Here is a 24165-nt window from a genome sequence, read left to right on the forward strand (position 1 = left end):
ACAGTAATGATACATGGTTAGGTAGGACACAAGATAACTGTTAGATAGGAACAACAGTAATGATACATGGTTAGGTAGGACACAAGATAACTGTTAGATAGGAACAACAGTAATGATACATGGTGAGGTAGGACACAAGATAACTGTTAGATAGGAACAACAGTAATGATACATGGTTAGGTAGGACACAAGATAACTGTTAGATAGGAACAGTAATGATACATGGTTAGGTAGGACACAAGATAACTGTTAGATAGGAACAGTAATGATACATGGTTAGGTAGGACACAAGATAACTGTTAGATAGGAACAACAGTAATGATACATGGTTAGGTAGGACACAAGATAACTGTTAGATAGGAACAACAGTAATGATACATGGTTAGGTAGGACACAAGATAACTGTTAGATAGGAACAACAGTAATGATACATGGTTAGGTAGAACACAAGATAACTGTTAGATAGGAACAACAGTAATGATACATGGTTAGGTAGGACACAAGATAACTGTTAGATAGGAACAACAGTAATGATACATGGTTAGGTAGGACACAAGATAACTGTTAGATAGGAACAACAGTAATGATACATGGTTAGGTAGGACACAAGATAACTGTTAGATAGGAACAACAGTAATGATACATGGTTAGGTAGGACACAATATAACTGTTAGATAGGAACAACAGTAATGATACATGGTTAGGTAGGACACAAGATAACTGTTAGATAGGAACAACAGTAATGATACATGGTTAGGTAGGACACAAGATAACTGTTAGATAGGAACAACAGTAATGATACATGGTTAGGTAGGACACAAGATAACTGTTAGATAGGAACAACAGTAATGATACATGGTTAGGTAGGACACAAGATAACTGTTAGATAGGAACAACAGTAATGATACATGGTTAGGTAGGACACAAGATAACTGTTAGATAGGAACAACAGTAATGATACATGGTTAGGTAGGACACAAGATAACTGTTAGATAGGAACAACAGTAATGATACATGGTTAGGTAGGACACAAGATAACTGTTAGATAGGAACAACAGTAATGATACATGGTTAGGTAGGACACAAGATAACTGTTAGATAGGAACAACAGTAATGATACATGGTGAGGTAGGACACACGATAACTGTTAGATAGGAACAACAGTAATGATACATGGTTAGGTAGGACACAAGATAACTGTTAGATAGGAACAACAGTAATGATACATGGTTAGGTAGGACACAAGATAACTGTTAGATAGGAACAACAGTAATGATACATGGTTAGGTAGGACACAAGATAACTGTTAGATAGGAACAACAGTAATGATACATGGTTAGGTAGGACACAAGATAACTGTTAGATAGGAACAACAGTAATGATACATGGTTAGGTAGGACACAAGATAACTGTTAGATAGGAACAACAGTAATGATACATGGTTAGGTAGGACACAAGATAACTGTTAGATAGGAACAACAGTAATGATACATGGTTAGGTAGGACACAAGATAACTGTTAGATAGGAACAACAGTAATGATACATGGTTAGGTAGGACACAAGATAACTGTTAGATAGGAACAACAGTAATGATACATGGTTAGGTAGGACACAAGATAACTGTTAGATAGGAACAACAGTAATGATACATGGTTAGGTAGGACACAAGATAACTGTTAGATAGGAACAACAGTAATGATACATGGTTAGGTAGGACACAAGATAACTGTTAGATAGGAACAACAGTAATGATACATGGTTAGGTAGGACACAAGATAACTGTTAGATAGGAACAACAGTAATGATACATGGTTAGGTAGGACACAAGATAACTGTTAGATAGGAACATCAGTAATGATACATGGTTAGGTAGGACACAAGATAACTGTTAGAGAGGAACAACAGTAATGATACATGGTTAGGTAGGACACAAGATAACTGTTAGATAGGAACAACAGTAATGTTACATGCCCTCAAAGTGAAGTGACATTAATCCATAAATACAGAGCACAAGTATAACCCTTTTTATATAAACCTTTTAAGGTAGTAAGAAAATAAACATTCACTTAATATTTCAATAAAGAAGTCAATAAATCACCTGCTAGCAACAGCTAGCGTGACATTACAGTTCACTGATTGACGGTGCTACTTTGCTCATCATTAACATGGCTAGCTAAACTAGCAGACACTTGATTAACTTGCAGAAATATGCTTTAAATACAACATAAATATATACATAGTCACATTCGCTATTGACTTTGTGATATATGACCCAGTTTTCCCAGATACACTATAGTGTTATACAGTTTTAAACAGTTTTTATGTCCAGCAGAAGGAGACATCCTCTCAGAATATCTCAGACTGAACAGCAGGCAGAACAACTTTCCAAATAGGGGAGAAGCACTCAAAATCCTCTACTTGTTCATTCAAGGAAAATAATACAAAAAAAATTGTAAGTCTGAAGACCTCTCGTATTAACAACCTTACTACAATGGCAGCAAATATTTTTTATGAATTCGACACACATAATGAAAGGAAACGTTATTCATATCACCCCTTTTTCTGAGGTGAATGGTTTCCCCCACTACTCTCCCGGAACTGCGGTGTTCTCTGATATCCCGTTCACGAGTATCCCTGTAGCCATAAATAAACAGAATATTCCTCATTTCAATTCATATGGGTTAAATTAAATAGTAACGTTAACTGAAATCTGGACACTGACTGTAGGCCCATAATCTAATATAATATTAACTGAAATCTGGACACTGACTGTCGGCTATAATCTAATATAATATTAACTGAAATATGGACACTGACTGTAGGCCTATAATCTAATATAATATTAACTGAAATATGGACACTGACTGTAGGCCTATAATCTAATATACTATTAACTAAAATATGGACACTGACTGTAGGCCTATAATCTAATATAATATTAACTGAAATATGGACACTGACTGTAGGCCCATAATCTAATATAATATTAACTCCTGAAGAATTATGCATTTCTTGTATTTAAATGAAACAACAAATGTTAATTTAGTCTGGGGAACAGGAGTGGAGAAATATGATTTATTTCAGTATCTCTTGAGATAATGTGAATGAGAGTGTGATGTGTTATCTTTTACAATATGATGCAAGCAGACAGTATTTTCAACCTTATCAGAAACGTGTGTCATCTTTTTCTCAGCTTTTCATTTCCTTAAAACCGTTCAGACTGATGACATTTGGACATTTTGCACAGGACCAGTCTTTCCACTGTTCTGGAGTTATTGCGTTTTCTCCCCGGTCCCTAAACTAAAGGTCAACTTTACCGGTGTTAATTAGTGGATTACTAATGCATTCATTCTATCAATGTAAATTATTATTCTGGAGAGAACTACTTTATTTAGTCTTCTGGGGCAACAATTTATGACAGAAGAGAAGCTGCATGTATCAAACTATATTTGACAAACAAATGGCCTACCAAATGTTGAAAATTATAGGCAGAAATGTGTCTAAATTGTAGCCAGTAGGCTATACAGTCCAGTACAGAGTATCAAACTGCACAGGTAGCCTATTTTTTTAGTTCGATTTTTTTTGACAATCAGATGAAAACATAATATGTGAAACAGCCTGAGGAGACAGCAGAAACAACAGTAAATTGGATAAGATGTGTACATGCATCAATTTAAAAGCACAATACTTCAGAGTACCTCGAATAATAACGGGATATTGGTGTGCATGTTAACGTGGTCACTGTTGTTGTAAAGTCTAGTTACAGCAGGTGTTTACTGCCATCTAGTGAAAGATACCAAGAATACAGACAGACACAAATGTCAAGTTCAATAGCCTTGTTCAAGCATTTTACAAGTCCCTACACACGGAGTCCGGGGAACAGCCCAGCTAGTCGATTACCTATCAACTAAGGTTTCTACGCATGCTCAGTTCTTGGGTCTCTGGAGTGGAAATGTGAAATGAAAGTTCTGGAACTCCATCAAGTGCTTCTGTTATGAGAAAAACTCCACAATAAAACTGACATTAAATGTGGAGAATGAAACATCTGTTGAACATCAAGTAGCCTATTAATCTTTATGCCTATCTAGGCTACTGTAGCCTATTAATCTTTATGCCTATCTAGGCTACTGTAGCCTATTAATCTTTATGCCTATCTAGGCTACTGTAGCCTATTAATCTGTATGCCTATCTAGGCTACTGTAGCCTATTAATCTTTATGCCTATCTAGGCTACTGTAGCCTATTAATCTTTATGCCTATCTAGGCTACTGTAGCCTATTAATCTTTATGCCTATCTAGGCTACTGTAGCCTATTAATCTTTATGCCTATCTAGGCTACTGTAGCCTATTAATCTTTATGCCTATCTAGGCTACTGTAGCCTATTAATCTTTATGCCTATCTAGGCTACTGTAGCCTATTAATCTTTATGCCTATCTAGGCTAATGTAGCCTATTAATCTTTATGCCTATCTAGGCTACTGTAGCCTACCATTTATACTATAAATATATTGAAATGACTGGAGTCATTGCAAATCATTTTGTGCCACTTGTGTAGCCTACCTGGAGCTGGTAAACTGATTTAATAAATAGCCTGTAACTTCAGTTTATTATTGTTGTTGTAGCCTTGTGTTATTATGCAACTATTAATGTCCATGTTGAGTTAATTCAATTGGAAGTTATCAAGTGTGACCATGGTGACAGTTCTATCTCAATGGCTGATCAGATGTTAGAATGCATTAGATTGAAGGTAACAGTTATATCTCAATGGCTGATCAGATGTTAGAATGCATTAGATTGAAGGTAACAGTTCTATCTCAATGGCTGATCAGATGTTAGAATGCATTAGATTGAAGGTAACAGTCAGATCAGGTTACAGGTAATAAAACACTGGCTGTTGTTGACAAGCATCGACCTGCTCAGTTCATTACCATAGTATTAATATTGGATTCATCGACCTGTTCAGTTTATAACCATAGTATTAATATTAGATTCATAGACCTGTTCAGTTCATTACCATAGTATTAATATTAGATTCATAGACCTGTTCAGTTCATTACAGATATAGCCCTTGGTTCTCCCCAGATCTGACTTCCCTTAACCAACACAAAAACATCCTGTGGCGTTCTGCATTAGCATCGTACAGCTCCCGTGATATGCAACTTTTCAGGGAAGTTAGAAACCAATATACACAGGCAGTTAGAAAAGCCAAGGCTAGCTTTTTCAAACAGAAATTTCCTTCCTGCAACACAAACTCAAAAACGTTCTGGGACATTGTAAAGTCCATGGAGAATAAGAACACCTCCTCCCAACTGCCCACTGCACTGAGGATAGGAAACTCTGTCACCACTGATAAACCCACTATAATTGAGAATTTCAATAAGCATTTTTCTACGGCTGGCCATGCTTTCCACCTGGCTACCCCTACCGCAGTCAACAGCACTGCACCCCCCACAGCTACTCACCCAAGCCTTCCCCATTTCTCCTTCTCCCAAATCCATTCAGTTGATGTTCTGAAAGAGCTGCAAAATCTGGACCCCTACAAATCAGCCGGGCTAGATAATCTGGACCCTCTCTTTCTAAAATTATCTGCCGAAATTATTGCAACCCCTATTACTAGCCTGTTCAACCTCTCTTTCGTGTCGTCTGAGATTCCCATAGATTGGAAAGCAGCTGCTGTCATCCCCCTCTTCAAAGGAGGGGACACTCTTGACCCAAATTGCTACAGACCTATAGCCATTCTACCCTGCCTTTCTAAGGTCTTCGAAAGCCAAGTTAACAAACAGATTACCGACCATTTTGAATCCCACCGCACCTTCTCCGCTATGCAATCTGGTTTCAGAGCTGGTCATGGGTGCACCTCAGCCACGCTCAAGGTCCTAAACGATTCGTAACCGCCATCGATAAGAAACAATACTGTGCTGCCGTATTCATTGACCTGGCCAAAGCTTTCGACTCTGTCAATCACCACATCTTCATCGGCAGACTCAATAGCCTTGGTTTCTCAAATGATTGCATCGCCTGGTTCACCAACTACTTCTCAGATAGAGTTCAGTGTGTCAAATCGGAGGGCCTGTTGTCCGGACCTCTGGCAGTCTCTATGGGGGTACCACAGGGTTCAATTCTTGGGCCAACTCTTTTCTCTGTATACATCAATGATGTCGCTCTTGCTGCTGGTGAGTCTCTGATCCACCTCTACGCAGACGACACCATTCTGTATACTTCTGGCCCTTCTTTGGACACTGTGTTAACAACCCTCCAGACGAGCTTCAATGCCATACAACTCTCCTTCCGTGGCCTCCAACTGCTCCTAAATACAAGTAAAACTAAATGCATGCTCTTCAACTGATCGCTGCCTGCACCTGTCCGCCTGTCCAGCATCACTACTCTGGATGGTTCTGACTTAGAATATGTGGACAACTACAAATACCTAGGTGTCTGGTTAGACTGTAAACTCTCCTTCCAGACTCACATCAAACATCTCCAATCCAAAGTTAAATCTAGAATTGGCTTCCTATTTTGCAACAAAGCATCCTTCACTCATGCTGCCAAACATACCCTCGTAAAACTGACCATCCTACCGATCCTCAACTTCGGCGATGTCATTTACAAAATAGCCTCCAATACCCTACTCAACAAGCTGGATGCAGTCTATCACAGTGCCATCCGTTTTGTCACCAAAAGCCCCATATAATACCCACCACTGCGACCTGTACGCTCTCGTTGGCTGGCCTTCACTTCATAATCGTCGCCAAACACATTGGCTCCAGGTCATCTACAAGACCCTGCTAGGTAAAGTCCCCCCTTATCTCCGCTCACTGGTCACCATAGCAGCACCCACCTGTAGCACGCGCTCCAGCAGGTATATCTCTCTGGTCACCCCTAAAGCCAACTCCTCCTTTGGTCGTCTCTCCTTCCAGTTTTCTGCTGCCAATGACTGGAACGAACTACAAAAATCTCTGAAACTGGAAACACTTATCTCCCTCACTAGCTTTAAGCACCAGCTATCAGAGCAGCTCACAGATCACTGCACCTGTACATAGCCCATCTATAATTTAGCCCAAACTACTACCTCTTCCCCTACTGTATGTATTTATTTATTTATTTTTGCTCCTTTGCACCCCATTATTTCTATTTCTACTTTGCACTTTCTTCCACTACAAATCTACCATTCCAGTGTTTTACTTGCTATATTGTATTTACTTTGCCACCATGGCCTTTTTGCCTTTACCTCCCTTATCTCACCTCATTTGCTCACATTGTATATAGACTTATTTTTCTACTGTATTATTGACTGTATGTTTTGTTTTACTCCATGTGTAACTCTGTGTTTTTGTATGTTGTCGAACTGCATTGCTTTATCTTGGCCAGGTCGCAATTGTAAATGAGAACTTCTCAACTTGCCTACCTGGTTAAATAAAGGTGAAATAAAATAAATAAAAAATATACCCTGACTCTGTTGCAGAGGTGACTAGTTAAAAGAAATTCATGTTAGCAGGCAATATTAACTAAATATGCAGGTTTAAAAAATATATACTTGTGTATTGATTTTTAGAAAGACATTGGTATGTCTTTATGGTTAGGTACACGTTGTAGCAACGACAGTCCTTTTTCGCGAATGCGCACCACATCGATTATATGCAACGCAGGACAGGCTAGATAAACTAGTAATATCATCAACCATGTGTAGTTAACTAGTGATTATGATTGATTGTTTTATATAAGATAAGTTTAATGCTAGCTAGCAACTTACCTTTGCTTCTTACTGCATTCGCGTAACAGGCAGGCTCCTCTTGGAGTGCAATGTAAAGCAGGTGGTTAGAGCGTTGGACTAGTTAACCGTAAGGTTGCAAGATTGAATCCCCAAGCTGACAAGGTAAAAATCTGTCGTTCTGCCCCTGAACAAGGCAGTTAACCCACCGTTCCTAGGCCGTCATTAAAAATAAGAATGTGTTCTTAACTGACTTGCCTGGTTAAAAAATATGTATTAAATGTTGTTTTTTTTAAATCGGTGGCCAAAAATACCTATTACCGATTGTTATGAAAACCATCCATAACTAGTGGTTTCCTCATTACCAGATATACTACATCCATAACTAGTGGTTTCCTCATTACCAGATATACTACATCCATAACTAGCGGTTTCCTCATTAGCAGGAAGGAGTTTCTGCAACCAAATTGTGTGTGCTTTGCCCTCGTGCCGCAATTTTAGCAAACACAGAAAGGGGCCTATATTGGAGACCAAAAGTCGTCTGGCACAGTGCTTGGAGTTTCAACAACATGAATAACTTATTTCTAGTCTACAATCTTAGATGTTTCTACTAATGTGAAAACAAGACAAAATATGGCTTTTCTTGCTCATTTTAAGTCAAATAATTTTAACATTCATTACAGACGACAATTGTTGTACAACATCATGCCTACGCTGTTGGCATCACCTTTAACAGTGGATTTCCGCTGTTGTGGGCCTATAACCATCTGTCTGACTTTGTTGTTCACACAGGAGAGAGACGGGACTACCATGGGTCCTCTGGGGAGCCTCAACAACCTCATGATGCTGACAAGGCAGAGAAGAGTCTCTCCAGATCAGAACACCTCAAGAAAAACCTGCAGAGATCCACAGGGAAGAGAACTCACTGCTGCTCTGACTGTGGGAAGAGATTCACCTCCTCAGCAGGCATTACAATTCATCAGACAATCCACACAGGAGAGAAATCGTATAGCTGTGAGGAATGTGGGAAGAGTTTTACTTATTCATCCAGCTTGATAACACACCGGAGAGAAACCCTATAGCTGTACTCAATGTGGGAAGAGTTTTTCTCAGTCACACAGACTGATATCACACCAGAGAACACACACAGGAGAGAAACATTGTACCTGTGATCAATGTGGGAAGAGTTTTGGTAGTTCTAGCTGTCTGAAGAGACACCAGAGAACACACACAGGAGAGAAACTTTATATCTGTACTCAATGTGGGACGAGTTTTGATACATCTAGCCATCTTATTGTACACCAGAGAATACACACAGGAGAGAAACCTTTTAGCTGTGATCAGTGTGGGAAGAGTTTTGTTCAATCTAGCCATCTGAAGATACACCAGAAAACACACACAGGAAAGAAGCCTTTTAGCTGTGATCAATGTGGGAAGAGTTTTGTTCAGTCTAGTGATCTGACAGTACACCAGAGAACACACACAGGAGAGAAATCTTATAGCTGTGATCAATGTGGGAAGAGTTTTGTTACATCTAGCAGTCTGACTATACACCAGAGAACACACACAGGAGAGAAATCTTATAGCTGTAATCAATGTGGGAAAAGTTTTACTCAGCAAAGCAACCTGATATCACACCAGAGAACACACACAGGAGAGAAACCTTTTAGCTGTGATCAGTGTGGGAAGAGTTTTGTTCAATCTAGTGATCTGACAGTACACCAGAGAACACACACAGGAGAGAAATCTTATAGCTGTAATCAATGTGGGAAGAGTTTTGTTCATTCTGGAAATCTGTATATATATGTTAGGTTGTAGTTGAAAGTGAAAGTTGAAGATGTATTTTCTGGTCGTTTTGTCAATGACTTGAAAACAACTTCATTTCAACGTACTTGCAGCCTATACACATGGACACAGTATAATAAATTGGTCTATAATCAATTTTATTAACAATCCTACATCACTCCAGCATTTATTGACAACATTCAAATGCTAATTGTCTTTATTCTACTACTGAAGAAGCATGACTCAAATCACCTCATATTTCAAACATTCAGCCTGACAAAAGATACGTTTTATTATTCCATGCCTCACCATTAAGCTAATTATTACCACTACATATTAACAAAGGGGTGTACATTTGGTATTCATATTTACATTTAGTAATTGAGTTTTGTTTGTCATAATGATAGTTTAACCAGGTTTCTAGGATATATAGTATATTCTAGAATTCATCCATGATGTCATAATGATAGTTTAACCAGGTTTCTAGGATAAATAGTATATTCTAGAATTCATCCATGATGTCATAATGATAGTTTAACCAGGTTTCTAGGCTATATAGTATATTCTAGAATTCATCCATGATATCATAATGATAGTTTAACCAGGTTACTAGGCTATATAGTATATTCTAGAATTCATCCATGATGTCATAATGATGGTTTAACCAGGTTACTAGGCTATATAGTATATTCTAGAATTCATCCATGATGTCATAATGATAGTTTAACCAGGTTTCTAGGCTATATAGTATATTCTAGAATTCATCCATGATGTCATAATGATAGTTTAACCAGGTTTCTAGGCTATATAGTATAGAGGTCGACCGATTAATCGTAATCGGTATTTTTGGCCACCGACATGCCAATTTTTTAATTTATTTTTTAAATGTGTGTGTGTATATATATACACTGCTCAAAAAAATAAAGGGAACACTAAAATAACACATCCTAGATCTGAAGGAATGAAATAATCTTATTAAATACTTTTTTCTTTACATAGTTTAATGTGCTGACAACAAAATCACACAAAAATAATCAATGGAAATCCAATTTACCAACCCATGGAGGTCTGGATTTGGAGTCACACTCAATGGATTTGAACCAGGGTGTCTTTAGTGACGCCTCAAGCACTGAGATGCAGTGTCCGCTGCGCCACTCGGGAGCCCCAAAATCATGTTCTAGTGCTGTCCCCAACTAAAATACATCTTGGTCAACCAGGAGTCATCTGTTCTTTCTACCAATCGCCCCATGTGTTTTTATAAAAATCTATATGTACTGCTTTAAGCACGCTGTTTGATTAAATAATAAAGACACTCAAATGACTGGAGGGAGCCAGTCGTCACTATAACCTGACTGGAGGGAGCCAGTCGTCACTATAACCTGACTGGACGGAGCCAGTCGTCAACATAATCTGACTGGAGGGAGCCAGTCGTCAACATAACCTGACTGGAGGGAGCCAGTCGTCAACATAACCTGACCGGAGGGAGGGAGCCAGTCGTCAACATCACCTGACCGGAGGGAGGGAGCCAGTCGTCAACATCACCTGACCGGAGGGAGGGAGCCAGTCGTCAACATCACCTGACCGGAGGGAGGGAGCCAGTCGTCAGCATCACCTGACCGGAGGGAGGGAGCCAGTCGTCAACATCACCTGACCGGAGGGAGGGAGCCAGTCGTCAGCATCACCTGACCGGAGGGAGGGAGCCAGTCGTCAGCATCACCTGACCGGAGGGAGGGAGCCAGTCGTCAGCATCACCTGACCGAAGGGAGGGAGCCAGTCGTCAGCATCACCTGACCGGAGGGAGGGAGCCAGTCGTCAGCATCACCTGACCGGAGGGAGGGAGCCAGTCGTCAGCATCACCTGACCGGAGGGAGGGAGCCAGTCGTCAGCATCACCTGACCGGAGGGAGGGAGCCAGTCGTCAGCATCACCTGACCGGAGGGAGGGAGCCAGTCGTCAGCATCACCTGACCGGAGGGAGGGAGCCAGTCGTCAGCATCACCTGACCGGAGGGAGGGAGCCAGTCGTCAGCATCACCTGACCGGAGGGAGGGAGCCAGTCGTCAGCATCACCTGACCGGAGGGAGGGAGCCAGTCGTCAGCATCACCTGACTGGAGGGAGGGAGCCAGTCGTCAGCATCACCTGACCGGAGGGAGGGAGCCAGTTCTGAAAGCCTTTAGCCGTACCCTCATCCTACTCCTCTGGTGATGTAGATGTTATCCCAGGCCCTGTGTGTCCCCAGGCGCTCTCATTTGTTGACTTCTGTAACCGTAAAAGCCTTGGTTTCATGCATGTTAACATCAGAAGCCTCCTCCCTAAGTTTTTTGACTCACTGCTTCAGCACACTCCGCCAACCTTGATGTCCTTGATGTGTCTGAATCAGGAGGAGCAATCTACTGCAGAGATTAAAGTTCTATCATACTTTCTAGGTCTAAGCCCAAACAGTTTGAGCTTTTAATTAAAAAAATGAATCTCTCCAGAAATAAGTCTCTCACTGTTGCCGCCTGTTACAGACCCCCCTCAGCTCCCAGCTGCCCTGGACACCATATGTGAATTGATTGGCCCCCATCTATCTTCAGAGTTTGTTCTGTTAGGGGACCTAAACTGGGATATGCTTAACCTCTCTAGGGGGTTTTCAAAACGTTTGAAATGCTATTACTTCAATTTCTCAAACATATGACTATTTTACAGCTATTTAAAGACAAGACTCTCGTTAACCTCTATGGGCGAGGCGGGACAAATTCGTCCCACCTACACAACAGCCAGTCTAATCCAGTGGCGCGATTTTCAAAACGTTTGAAATGCTATTACTTCAATTTCTCAAACATATGACTATTTTACAGCTATTAAAAGACTTCAACTATGACAGACAAAATGAGAGAAAAAAATCCAGAAAATCACATTGTAGGATTTTTTATGAATTTATTTGCAAATTATGGTGGAAAATAAACTTTTGTTATTTACCAAATACTTATCTCAATACTTTGTTATATACCCTTTGTTGGCAATGACACAGGTCAAATGTTTTCTGTAAGTCTTCATAAGGTTTTCACACACTGTTGCTGGTATTTTGGCCCATTCCTCCATGCAGATCTCCTCTAGAGCAGTGATGTTTTGGGGCTGTCGCTGGGCAACACGGACTTTCAACTCCCTCCAAAGATTTTCTATGGGGTTGAGATCTGGAGACTGGCTAGGCCACTCCAGGACCTTGAAATGCTTCTGGATTTTTTTTTCTCATTTTGTCTGTCATAGTTGAAGTGTACCTATGATGAAAATTACAGGCCTCTTTCATCTTTTTAAGTGGGAGAACTTGCACAATTGGTGGCTGACTAAATACTTTTTTGCCCCACTGTATATCTCACTGGTCATCCCCAAAGCCAACACCTACTTTGGCCGCATTTCCTTCCAGTTCTCTTCTGCCAATTACTGGAACGAATCGCTGAAGTTGGAGACATATCTCCCTCACTAACTTTAAGCATCATCAGCTATCTGAGCAGCTTACCAATCGCTGCAGCTGTACACAGCCCATCTGTAAATAGCCCATCCAACTGCCTAACTCATCCCCATGTTTTTATTTACTTTTTTGCTCTTTTGCACACCAGTATTTCTACTTGAACATCATCATCTGCACATCTATCCCTCAAGTGTTAATTTGCTAAATTGTAATTACTTCGCTACTATGGCCTATTTATTGCCTTACCTCCGTACTCCATTTGCACATACTGTATATAGATTTTTCTGTTGTGTTATTGACTGTACGTTTGTTTATCCCACTTGTAACTTGTTTGTGTCGCACTGCTTTGCTTTATCTTGGCCAGATTGCAGTTGTAAATGAGAACTTGTTCTCAACTGGCCTACCTGGTTAAATAAAGGTGGTTTTAAAAAATACAATTAACATAAATGTAAAAAATCGTAACTGTATTGACAACACCCAAATGGATACTGTCATTAACGCAGTTCTTCAATAATTACACAGAATTCACAATACTGTAGCAAACATTATATTAAGCAGGACATTCAAATGAGCCTTACAATTATAATCCAAGGTAGTGTGAAATGCACTCATAACCAACCTGGAAATGGAGGTTACTCCCCTGAGTTTTCCCCCATTCACATTCAGAATACATTGTGAAAAACTAAAATCTTTGCTCACCATTTTTGCTCCAGGCATATATAGTACATCCATAACTATCGGTTTCCTCATTAGCAGGAAGGTGTTTCTGCAATCAAATTCTGTGCGCATCGCCTTCGTGCCACAATTTTATTAAACACAGAAGGGGCCTATGTTGGAGACCAAAAGTCGTCTGGCACACTGCTTAGGGTTTCAACAACATGAATAACTTATTTCTAGCCTACAATCATCAATTTTACTACTAATGTGAAAAACCAGACAAAATATGACTGTTCTTGCTCATTTTAAGACAATTGTCAAATAATTTTAACATTCATTACAGACGTCAATTGTTGTACAACATCATGGCTACGCTGTTGGCATCACCTTTTACAGTGGATTACCGCTGTTGTGGGCCTTCAACCATCTGTCTGACTTTGTTGTTCACACAGGAGAGAGACGTGACTATCGTGGATCCTCTGGGGAGCCTCAACAACATCATGATGCTGAAGAGGCAGAGAAGAGTCTCTCCAGATCAGAACACCTCAACAAACACCTGCAGAGATCCACAGGGAAGAGAACTCACTGCTGCTCTGACTGTGGGAAGAGATTCACCTCCCCATCAGGGATTAAAATTCATCAGAGAATCCACACAGGAGAGAAACCTTACAGCTGTGATCAATGTGGGAAGAGATATACTATGTGTGGCTCTCTGACTATACACCAGAGAACACACACAGGAGAGAAACCTTATAGCTGCGATCAATGTGGGAAGAGATATACTATGTGTGGCTCTCTGACTATACACCAGAGAACACACACAGGAGAGAAACCTTATAGCTGTGATCAATGTGGGAAGAGTTTTACAACATCTGACTCTCTGACTCTACACCAGAGAACACACACAGGACAAAAACCCTATAGCTGTGATCAATGTGGGAAGAGTTTTGGTCTATCTAGTGGTCTGACAGTGCACCAGAGAACACACACAGGAGAGAAACCTTGTAGCTGTGATCAATGTGGGAAGAGTTTTTCTGCATCTAGCAGTCTGACTCTACACCAGAGAACACACACAGGAGAGAAATCTTATAGCTGTGATCAGTGTGACAAGAGATACTCTGGTAAAAGATCTCTGATTAAACATCAGAAAATACATGAAGGAGTTGTTTCATGATATTAATGAAATGTCACAATTCTCCCTCCTGTCGGCACAATTGATTTCAACATGATATCAATGAGTGATGACAAATAAGTGTTGTGTTCCTTTGTTCAGTGACCCCTAAATGTAAATGTGTCACTCCAAATGTAGCTGACTGTCTTCTGCAGGTTGTCCTCTAACCAGTGAGGTAAAAGATATCTCCCATTTCCATGTGTTTTTTTAGTTGTGTTAGTTTCAACATCACGTACAACCTGATTTCCCCCCTAATCGATATCAGTGATTTATTGCTGAGTGTCAAAACAACAGCGTTTCTGGTGCTTGTGCAATTTATAAGGTGCTTGTTTTAAAAAATACAAGTAATATGATTATTGTGGCAGATGTTTTGTGTATATAGCACATTTTATGTTTAGGTTTTCAATTTATCCCAAACTGTTTCTGCATATTGGTTATAGATTTGGACACGTTAAAGCTGTGTTTTGACATTGGGGCTATTTCATATTTACATTACATGTAACATTTAGGAATGATATTTATTTAATCAACCAATTGACAATTTTTTGGTATAATTATATTGACATTATTGCCCTGCTTTTAAAATATCAAGGTTAATTCTCAGATGTGCCAACCCAAATGTACTAGAGCATGCCATTGGGGACTGGGCCCCGATCCAACAACATACCTATCTAGTGAACCCTGAAAAGAGAGAGAAGCTCCACAGTGAGGTGAAAAGTTACTACGGATATTAAGGAGTTTCCTCTTGAAATCAGACATGTCTGAGTTAAGGACAACTTGGTTTCTGATTGTCTCAAGGGTTGGCAGAAAAAAAAGGCTCAAAAAGTTTTGTTTTGTGGGAAAAATTGCTTTTCTGGGGGGGGGTTCTATAGGAATTATATGAAAAATAATCCTATTGTATATTATTATTTAGAAATATGTGTTTTTTTTCTTGTTTTTAATTGTTGACAGCCAGTAGACACCATGTTTATATTTGTGGAGGTGAAGCATTGTAGTTGATTATCATGTGAAATGGAAGTTGTTTTCTGTTGGTGGTGAGCAAACTTGTCCAACAAAAATATAGGATATATTTGTTGTCTTAAGGGGGAAGGTGTTACAGGCTTTGGTTTTTCCATTTATGTTTTGAGGTTGGACTTTAGCACGTCTAGCTCGTTAGCGCGTCTAGCTCGTTAGCACGTCTAGCTCGTTAGCACGTAGGACGCACTGATTGGTGTCACCTCGTTAGTCAGTATGTGTTACACCTGTGCTGGCTTGTCCATCTCGTTAGTGGGAAGGTGTTTCACCTGAGCTGGTCCAGGTTCTATTTAAGAGTGTCTGGTCCAGTGCTCCAGTTGTCTTGATACATGTGGAGAGTCAACACCTTTAGTTGCTCCACCTTTTTGGTTTGCTTCCTGTCTTTAAGTTTCGTGTGGGTTTTTCTTTTGTTTTCCTCTTCATGGTGGGTGTCTTTTAGGTCCCAGTTGTTGTTACTAGTCCACTTTCAGTGGACACCCCCATAGTGTCTTTCAGAGCCCCTCCTAAAACCCCACCTGTTTAGTTGCGGTTGTTGTCAATGACTCGTTAGTTCTCTCTTCTATTTAAGGGACATTTCTGGTTTTCATGCTGGGGAAAATAACAACAATGTAGTAAAACAAGCTGATATTTTGGGTTGGATGTTGCATCCAATTAATATTTTAATCTATGGCATTTCCTTAGAATGTTTATGAGTCTTTCAGTTAATCTTTTTTATCTTTATTTTCATAGTTTTTTCCTGTGAATCTATTGTGTTGCATCCATGTCTGAAATTTGCTGTATAAATAAAGCTTGATTTGAACATATTGCAAAACAAATTAACCCAATGACTCACCAATCAATAGACTCTTGGTCCATCTTAGTATGAAAAACAGTATCAATCCAACTTTTCCAGCCTGCTGAAGGCGTGGTGGAGTGGTAAACACCACCCCCGGCTCTACCAGGGGCTTGAGGTGGTCTCCCACAGCTCTGCTTATGTCATGTTCTGTGGCCTTGCCGTTCCATTTCTTGACTGCCCCTGCAACACAGAAACACATTTAGTCATATTATATAAAACACTCAAAGTAATGGATATGGAGCATCTACGGCCTCAGTTACACCTGGCACCTAAATGTGACTTCTGTCATCTGATCACTCCAAGCTGCATTAGGTTCAGATCGACCAGGATGGGCCTTTGACATAGTCTGGATCCAGTCAGGCCACTGAATATAAAGAGATGGGGTGAATGAGTGGGGAAAAGTACATTTGACACAAATTACCTTCATAATATCAAAGAACAAATGTGTGTGTCTGAGGGGAAATTAACTTTCATTCAGCCAAAAGGGGTGAGAAATTACACCAATATCAGTGGACAATTTGCACAAATGTAAATAAACATAGATGATGGAACATATTCCCTTTTGCTGACGTGATGAACCACTAAGGGACATACATATTTACCATCTAAACCATGTGTGACCTCTCACCTCTCTGGCTGTAGAAGTGTTCTTCCTAACCAGTCCCTCAACAGCTCTCTGACTGAGCTCCACCCTCACTGGGTCTTCAGAGGAGAGGAAGGCTGAGGAGGGATGGAAGGATGAATGGATCAGTCAGTCAATAAAGTGTAGAGCTGCTGTCTGACAAAATCACTATTTTAGTAGTTCATTAAAGTAAATAAGGCTTTAGGACTGCTGAATACCAACTATCAATCACTTAGATCATGTATTTTCAGGTAGAGATACATCCTTGGGACGTCCCTAGCCAGTTGAAGTTAACATTTAAAATGGTTAAGGTAGGGGTTAAGGTTAGGGTTTAGGGTAGAGATGTCCCAAGGATCCCAGATAGCATTGACCATTGTGCATTCTTCTGTCTCTTTTACATAGCAGGTGATGGGTTCTGTCTTCTGAACTTGAAAATATTAAATATCCTTATTATGTGAAATTGAATGAAACAATAATGTATGTTGATGCTAATATGATGTACAATATTCCATGATGTTTCTATATGATAACAATACAGTAATATATTTAATATGATGTAGAATATTCCATGATGTTTCTATATGATAACAATAGAGTAATATATTTAATATGATGTACAATATTCCATGATGTTTCTATATTATAACAATACAGTAATATATTAATATGATGTACAATATTCCATGATGTTTCTATATGATAACAATACAGTAATATATTTAATATGATGTACAATATTCCATGATGTTTCTATATGATAACAATACAGTAATATATTTAATATAATGTACAATATTCCATCATGTTTCTATATGATAACAATACAGTAATATATTAATATGATGTACAATATTCCATGATGTTTCTATATGATAACAATACAGTAATATATTTAATATGATGTACAATATTCCATGATGTTTCTATATGATAACAATAGAGTAATATATTTAATATGATGTACAATATTCCATGATGTTTCTATCTGATAACAATAGAGTAATATATTTAATATGATGTACAATATTCCATGATGTTTCTATATGATAACAATAGAGTAATATATTTAATATGATGTACAATATTCCATGATGTTTCTATATGATAACAATAGAGTAATATATTTAATATGATGTACAATATTCCATGATGTTTCTATATGATAACAATAGAGTAATATATTTAATATGATGTACAATATTCCATGATGTTTCTATATGATAACAATAGAGCAATATATTTCATATGATGTACAATATTCCATGATGTTTCTATATGATAACAATAGAGTAATATATTTAATATGACATATACAATTTTTTAAACAGTTTCACAAATTAATTTTTAATTAACTTAATCATTATGATTCAACATCAGTTCACCGTCTCACCTCATACTGTATTGGAGCAGCAGCAGCTGACTGCCCGGTTCAACATCAGTTCACCGTCTCACCTCATACTGTATTGGAGCAGCAGCAGCTGACTGCCCGGTTCAACATCAGTTCACCGTCTCACCTCATACTGTATTGGAGCAGCAGCAGCTGACTGCCCTGTTCAACATCAGTTCACCGTCTCACCTCATACTGTATTGGAGCAGCAGCAGCTGACTGCCCGGTTCAACATCAGTTCACCGTCTCACCTCATACTGTATTGGAGCAGCAGCAGCTGACTGCCCGGTTCAACATCAGTTCACCGTCTCACCTCATACTGTATTGGAGCAGCAGCAGCTGACTTGATCGTTGATACTAATCATCATGTTTGAATCTGAGAGTAAATAGAGCCGACTACACTCTAAAAATGAAGGGTTCAACTGGAGTTGTTCTCAGATCCCCTAAGAACCGTAGGGTTCTTGGTCAATGAAAAACAGCCCCAAAAGGTTCTTCAAAGAACTTGTTAGAAGGTGGGTTCATCGAGGAACCTCCGTTGTTGCTGGACTTCTTCCGGGAACTTCGCAATTACAACTGAAAACGATGGTGACAAGTTTGGATGCGACAACAGTTAAAAAGGTTAAGTTGGGTTGATGTTTGGCTCTGAATATGTCTCGAAATAATTTATAATAATAATATAACATACTAATAATGAATAACGAAGACAATGATGGTTTTCTGTGAATATCTTCCATAACGTTACTATAGTTAATGAACGTAAATATTAGAAAGCCGGGTTTGACCGTCGGCGTTGTATGAGTTACAGTACAGTACCGTTAGCTAGCTAGCTAACGTTATGTCCTAACTAGGCACAACTAGGTTTGGATTATTTCCTCAACTATATTCTTTCCCATATATTGTATATCGTTTCCATAAAGCCAACATGGCTTTACACTCATTAACGTAAGTTTCCAATCTAGAGCAGTTCTCACTTTTGTGATAATGAACTAGCTAACGTTAGCTTTGTTAACTAACTAACTAACTAACTTACTAAGGACGGTTACCTGTCCAGACGAGATGTTACGCCCCTGAAAAAGGGGAGAAATAATCACGAGAGTATTGTTTCCTCAATGACCTTTAGTGCAATGAGTTAAAACCCGTGATTTCCCCCGAACTTGGGTGGAGACCAGAGCAATCGATCTCAGGCTCATAGATTTAGAGCATTTAGTAGATCACAGATTAACACTTTTCCCCTTCAATTTGGCACCACAAAATAAAGTAACTAATATAACGTTTACACATTCCTTTTACAATTTTTACCCTTTGTAAGCTTGACGGATTTTAACTTTTTAACACAATTATATGAATGTTATCCATCTCTATCAACTAATACAGAATGCATGATATTTTTAACCTTAGATGTTTTAAGATCCTCACATACTATGAACTTACTAATACTTTTTAATGTATAACAGGCTAAGAGTATTTCCTTTAACCTGTCACAGTTACAACAAACTGAATCGTCAATGGAGGTCTTCCTCTTTATATAGCCTGCTACAGCATGCAATACTATTAACTCACAAGGGGGCATAACGTTATATGGACAATACTGTCCCATTTTGGAAACGTTACATGTACAATACTATCCCATTTATGAAACGTGACATGTACAATACTATCCCATTTTGGAAACATTACATGTACAATACTGTCCCATTTTGGAAACGTTACATGTACAATACTGTCCCATTTTGGAAACATTACATGTCCACCCCCTTGTGGAGGGAAATTAATATCTTAGATGGTAGCTGTAGATGGGATTCAAATGCATAATGGTATTAATACAGTGTCTAGACTACCTCTTTTGTATAAATGCCCTTCAGAATCCAAACACAGTATTGACACAATGCAATTGGGATCAAGAAGAAGGTACTGATATGTTGTAGGACAGCTGCATTTGAAGTGTACATTTAACCTACATAGCAGTCAATACAAACTGAAATCTATTAGCATACAAATGTGTGCAAATTATCTTCTCAGAAATGAATAAAGTCCATGGAATGGATATAGACAACAAGAGAATAAGGACTAGCAGAGGTAGAGAGGCGAGGCAGGGGTGAGGACATCATCCTGCTATTTTGGCAGTCCAGATCTCTGAGAGGAACTACAGATCTCTGTGAGGAACTATAGATCTCTAGGAGGAACTATAGATCTCCAGGAGGAACTATAGATCTCTGAGAGGAACTACAGATCTCTAGGAGGAACTATAGATCTCTAGGAGGAACTATAGATCTCTAGGAGGAACTATAGATCTCTAGGAGGGACTATAGATCTCTGTGAGGAACTACAGATCTCTAGGAGGAACTATAGATCTCTAGGAGGAACTATAGATCTCTGTGAGGAACTATAGATCTCGAGGAGGAACTATAGATCTCTGTGAGGAACTATAGATCTATCTCTATGAGGAACTATAGATCTATCTCTATGAGGAACTATAGATCTATCTCTATGAGGAACTATAGATCTATCTCTATGAGGAACTATAGATCTATCTCTATGAGGAACTATAGATCTATCTCTATGAGGAACTATAGATCTATCTCTATGAGGAACTATAGATCTATCGCTATGAGGAACTATAGATCTATCTCTATGAGGAACTATAGATCTATCTCTATGAGGAACTATAGATCTATCTCTAGGAGGAACTATAGATCTTTCTCTATGAGGAACTATAGATCTATCTCTATGAGGAACTATAGATCTCTATGAGGAACTATAGATCTCTATGAGGAACTATAGATCTCTGTGAAGAACCACAGATCTCTGTTACTATCCAAACATCAGATTAAGACACAGTCACACAACTCTCATATCACAGTCACACAACTCTCATATCACAGTCACACAACTCTCATATCACAGTCACACAATGCTATTCATAAACATACCTAATCAATTAGTTGTTTTTCAACAATATTTTAACCTGCAGGAATATTTTCTAATTTGTATCTCATAGTTAGTTCCTAGGATAATGAATCAAATACATTTACATCTTTCAATACTTCTAAAATGGGGTCCAGGTTTAAAACAATTACAGGTGCACCTTACTATCTTATACTATATCATAAATGGTCTTAACTAGTAAACACAGATTCTAGTTTTCATCCAGTTCATACAGATAGCTGACTCAGCCTCAGATTCTACTGACTGGGCCCTGTTTACACCTCCACACAGGAATACACACTCAGAGCCTACAAGGATTTTCTAAAAACTCCACTTTGCGTCTTTCGCTCACCTCTTCCTTTTTAAACTACGTTGGAGATGTGGTATCCACTCGGCTCACTGCCTCTCAGATCAAAGGTGGGTCCATCTGCTCCGTTCCCGAAGTGTGGTCTCCCTGAGATCCCAAGTTAGAGGGATCCCTGGTGCACCATTTACCCAGGTCACCAGGAGCGGTCACCAAGTCAAGATTCACATCCCCAAATGTGGTTGTTAATTTCTTTAATATCAAATGAGACAAACTTATCACACAAGTCAGAGTTATACTTAAACTAAATCTTTATTCATTTAATAATAAGGGAGCAGGTCAATACAACACACACATATAAAGTGAATCAATTGAGTGTTCTACGATAATGATGGCTGGTCGACGAATCACCCCCAGATGATTCGTTGAGAGATGAATCAACCCCAGATGATTCGTTGAGAGATGAATCACCCCCAGATGATTCATTGAGAGATGAATCACCCCCAGATGATTCGTTGAGAGCCACGAGACAAAAGTACAAAGGTATTTTACAGCCAAGATACACCCCTTTCAACCTACATGACCAACAACAGATGTATAGAACGGGTCACAAGGTTAAGATTTGTATGAAAGATACTTATAATTCTCAGCAGACAGTATCTGCTGTAAAAACAGTACTCTTTGTGTAGAGACCAGGGTCTGGCCCTGGGGTCATCTCTCCCTGGTACCATATAGAACAGAAACATTAACTCATGCTCTGGAATGCAGTCTCTTTAGGTTTTATCACCCAAAAGACATTGTAAATCTCCTGTCAGTGTTTTCTCCCAGAGGCCCATCCTCAGTAGAACACACAGACACAATAGTTCTAAGAACCTTCTATTCTGTTGCATAAAACAACCATTTGATGCAATAAAAGTATTATAACATAATCTTGCAGTTTTGCTCTCAGTGTCCACTGGAAGTTGACTAGTTACAACAACTGGGACATAAAAGACACCCACCATGAGACCCACTATATCTGCCCAAGAAGAGGCAAACAAAAGAAAATCCCACACCAAACTTAAAGACAGGAAGCAAACCAAAAAGGTGGAGCAACTAAAGGTGTTGACTCTCCACATGTATCAAGACAACTGGAGCACTGGGCCAGACACTCTTAAATAGAACCTGGACCAGCTCAGGTGAAACACCTTCCCACTAACGAGATGGACAAGCCAGCACAGGTGTAACACATACTGACTAACGAGGTGACACCAATCAGCGCGTCCTACGTGCTAACGAGCTAGACGTGCTAACGAGCTAGACGTGCTAACGAGCTAGACGTGCTAACGAGCTAGACGTGCTAACGAGCTAGACGTGCTAACGAGCTAGACGTGCTAACGAGCTAGACGTGCTAACGAGCTAGACGTGCTAACGAGCTAGACGTGCTAACGAGCTAGACGTGCTAACGAGCTAGACGTGCTAGACGCGCTGACGAGCTAGACGGAAAAACATAAGACTAACACCTTAAAAGTTTGCTCACCACCAACAGAAAACAACTTCAATTTCACATTATAATCAACTACAATGCTTCACCTTCTACAATATAAACATGGTGTCTACTGGCTGTCAACAATTAAAAAAAAACAAGAAAAAAACCTTGTCTTCCTAAAACTCACTAGCTTCTAGAACTCTGGTCTTCCTAAAACCCACTAGCTTCTAGAACTCTCCTCTTCCTAAAACTCACAAGCTTCTAGAACTCTGGTCCCCTTGGAACGAAAAATACGGAAAAGAATAAGAGATAAAACTCATCTCCAATACGGAAAACCAGTCAAAATAAATTGTAATCAATGGCAACGCACTGGCTAAACACAAAACTTTTTAAATGCCCACAATCAGCAACCAAGTTGTCCTTACTACGGACATGTCTGATTTCGAGCTTCTCTCTCTTCTCAGGGTTCACTAGATAGGCATGTTGTTGGATCGGGGCCCAGTCCCCAATGTCATGCTCTAGTACATTTGGGTTGGCACATCTGAGAATGAATCCTGATATTATAAAAGCAGGGCAACAATGTCAATATAATTGTACCTGAAAATTGTCAGTTGGTTGCATAAATAAATATTTGGTTGCATAGTCCTTTTTTCAATTACATTTTTCTAGGTGGGATAGCCCCAATGTCAAAACACAGTTTTAACATGTACAAATCAATAACCAATATGCAGAAACAGTTTGTGATAAATTGAAAACCTAAACATAACATGTGCTATATACACAAACATCTGCCACATTAATCATATTACTTTTTAAGCACAAGCACCAAAAACGCTGTTG

General features: G+C 39.3%; 1 protein-coding gene across 1 annotated transcript; it reads left to right on the forward strand.

The window, feature by feature from the left end:
- Window positions 1-9016: 9016 nt before the first annotated feature.
- LOC115186677 (zinc finger protein 2 homolog) lies at window positions 9017-14665 on the forward strand (the record flags this gene model as incomplete). Its single annotated transcript, XM_029746220.1, has 2 exons — window positions 9017-9522; window positions 14164-14665. Coding segments are annotated over 2 exons (1008 nt in total), but the record flags the coding sequence as incomplete, so codon positions are not given.
- Window positions 14666-24165: the final 9500 nt, after the last annotated feature.

The sequence above is a fragment of the Salmo trutta genome, unplaced genomic scaffold (assembly GCF_901001165.1).
Source record: "Salmo trutta unplaced genomic scaffold, fSalTru1.1, whole genome shotgun sequence".
NCBI classification, from domain to species: Eukaryota; Metazoa; Chordata; class Actinopteri; order Salmoniformes; family Salmonidae; genus Salmo; species Salmo trutta.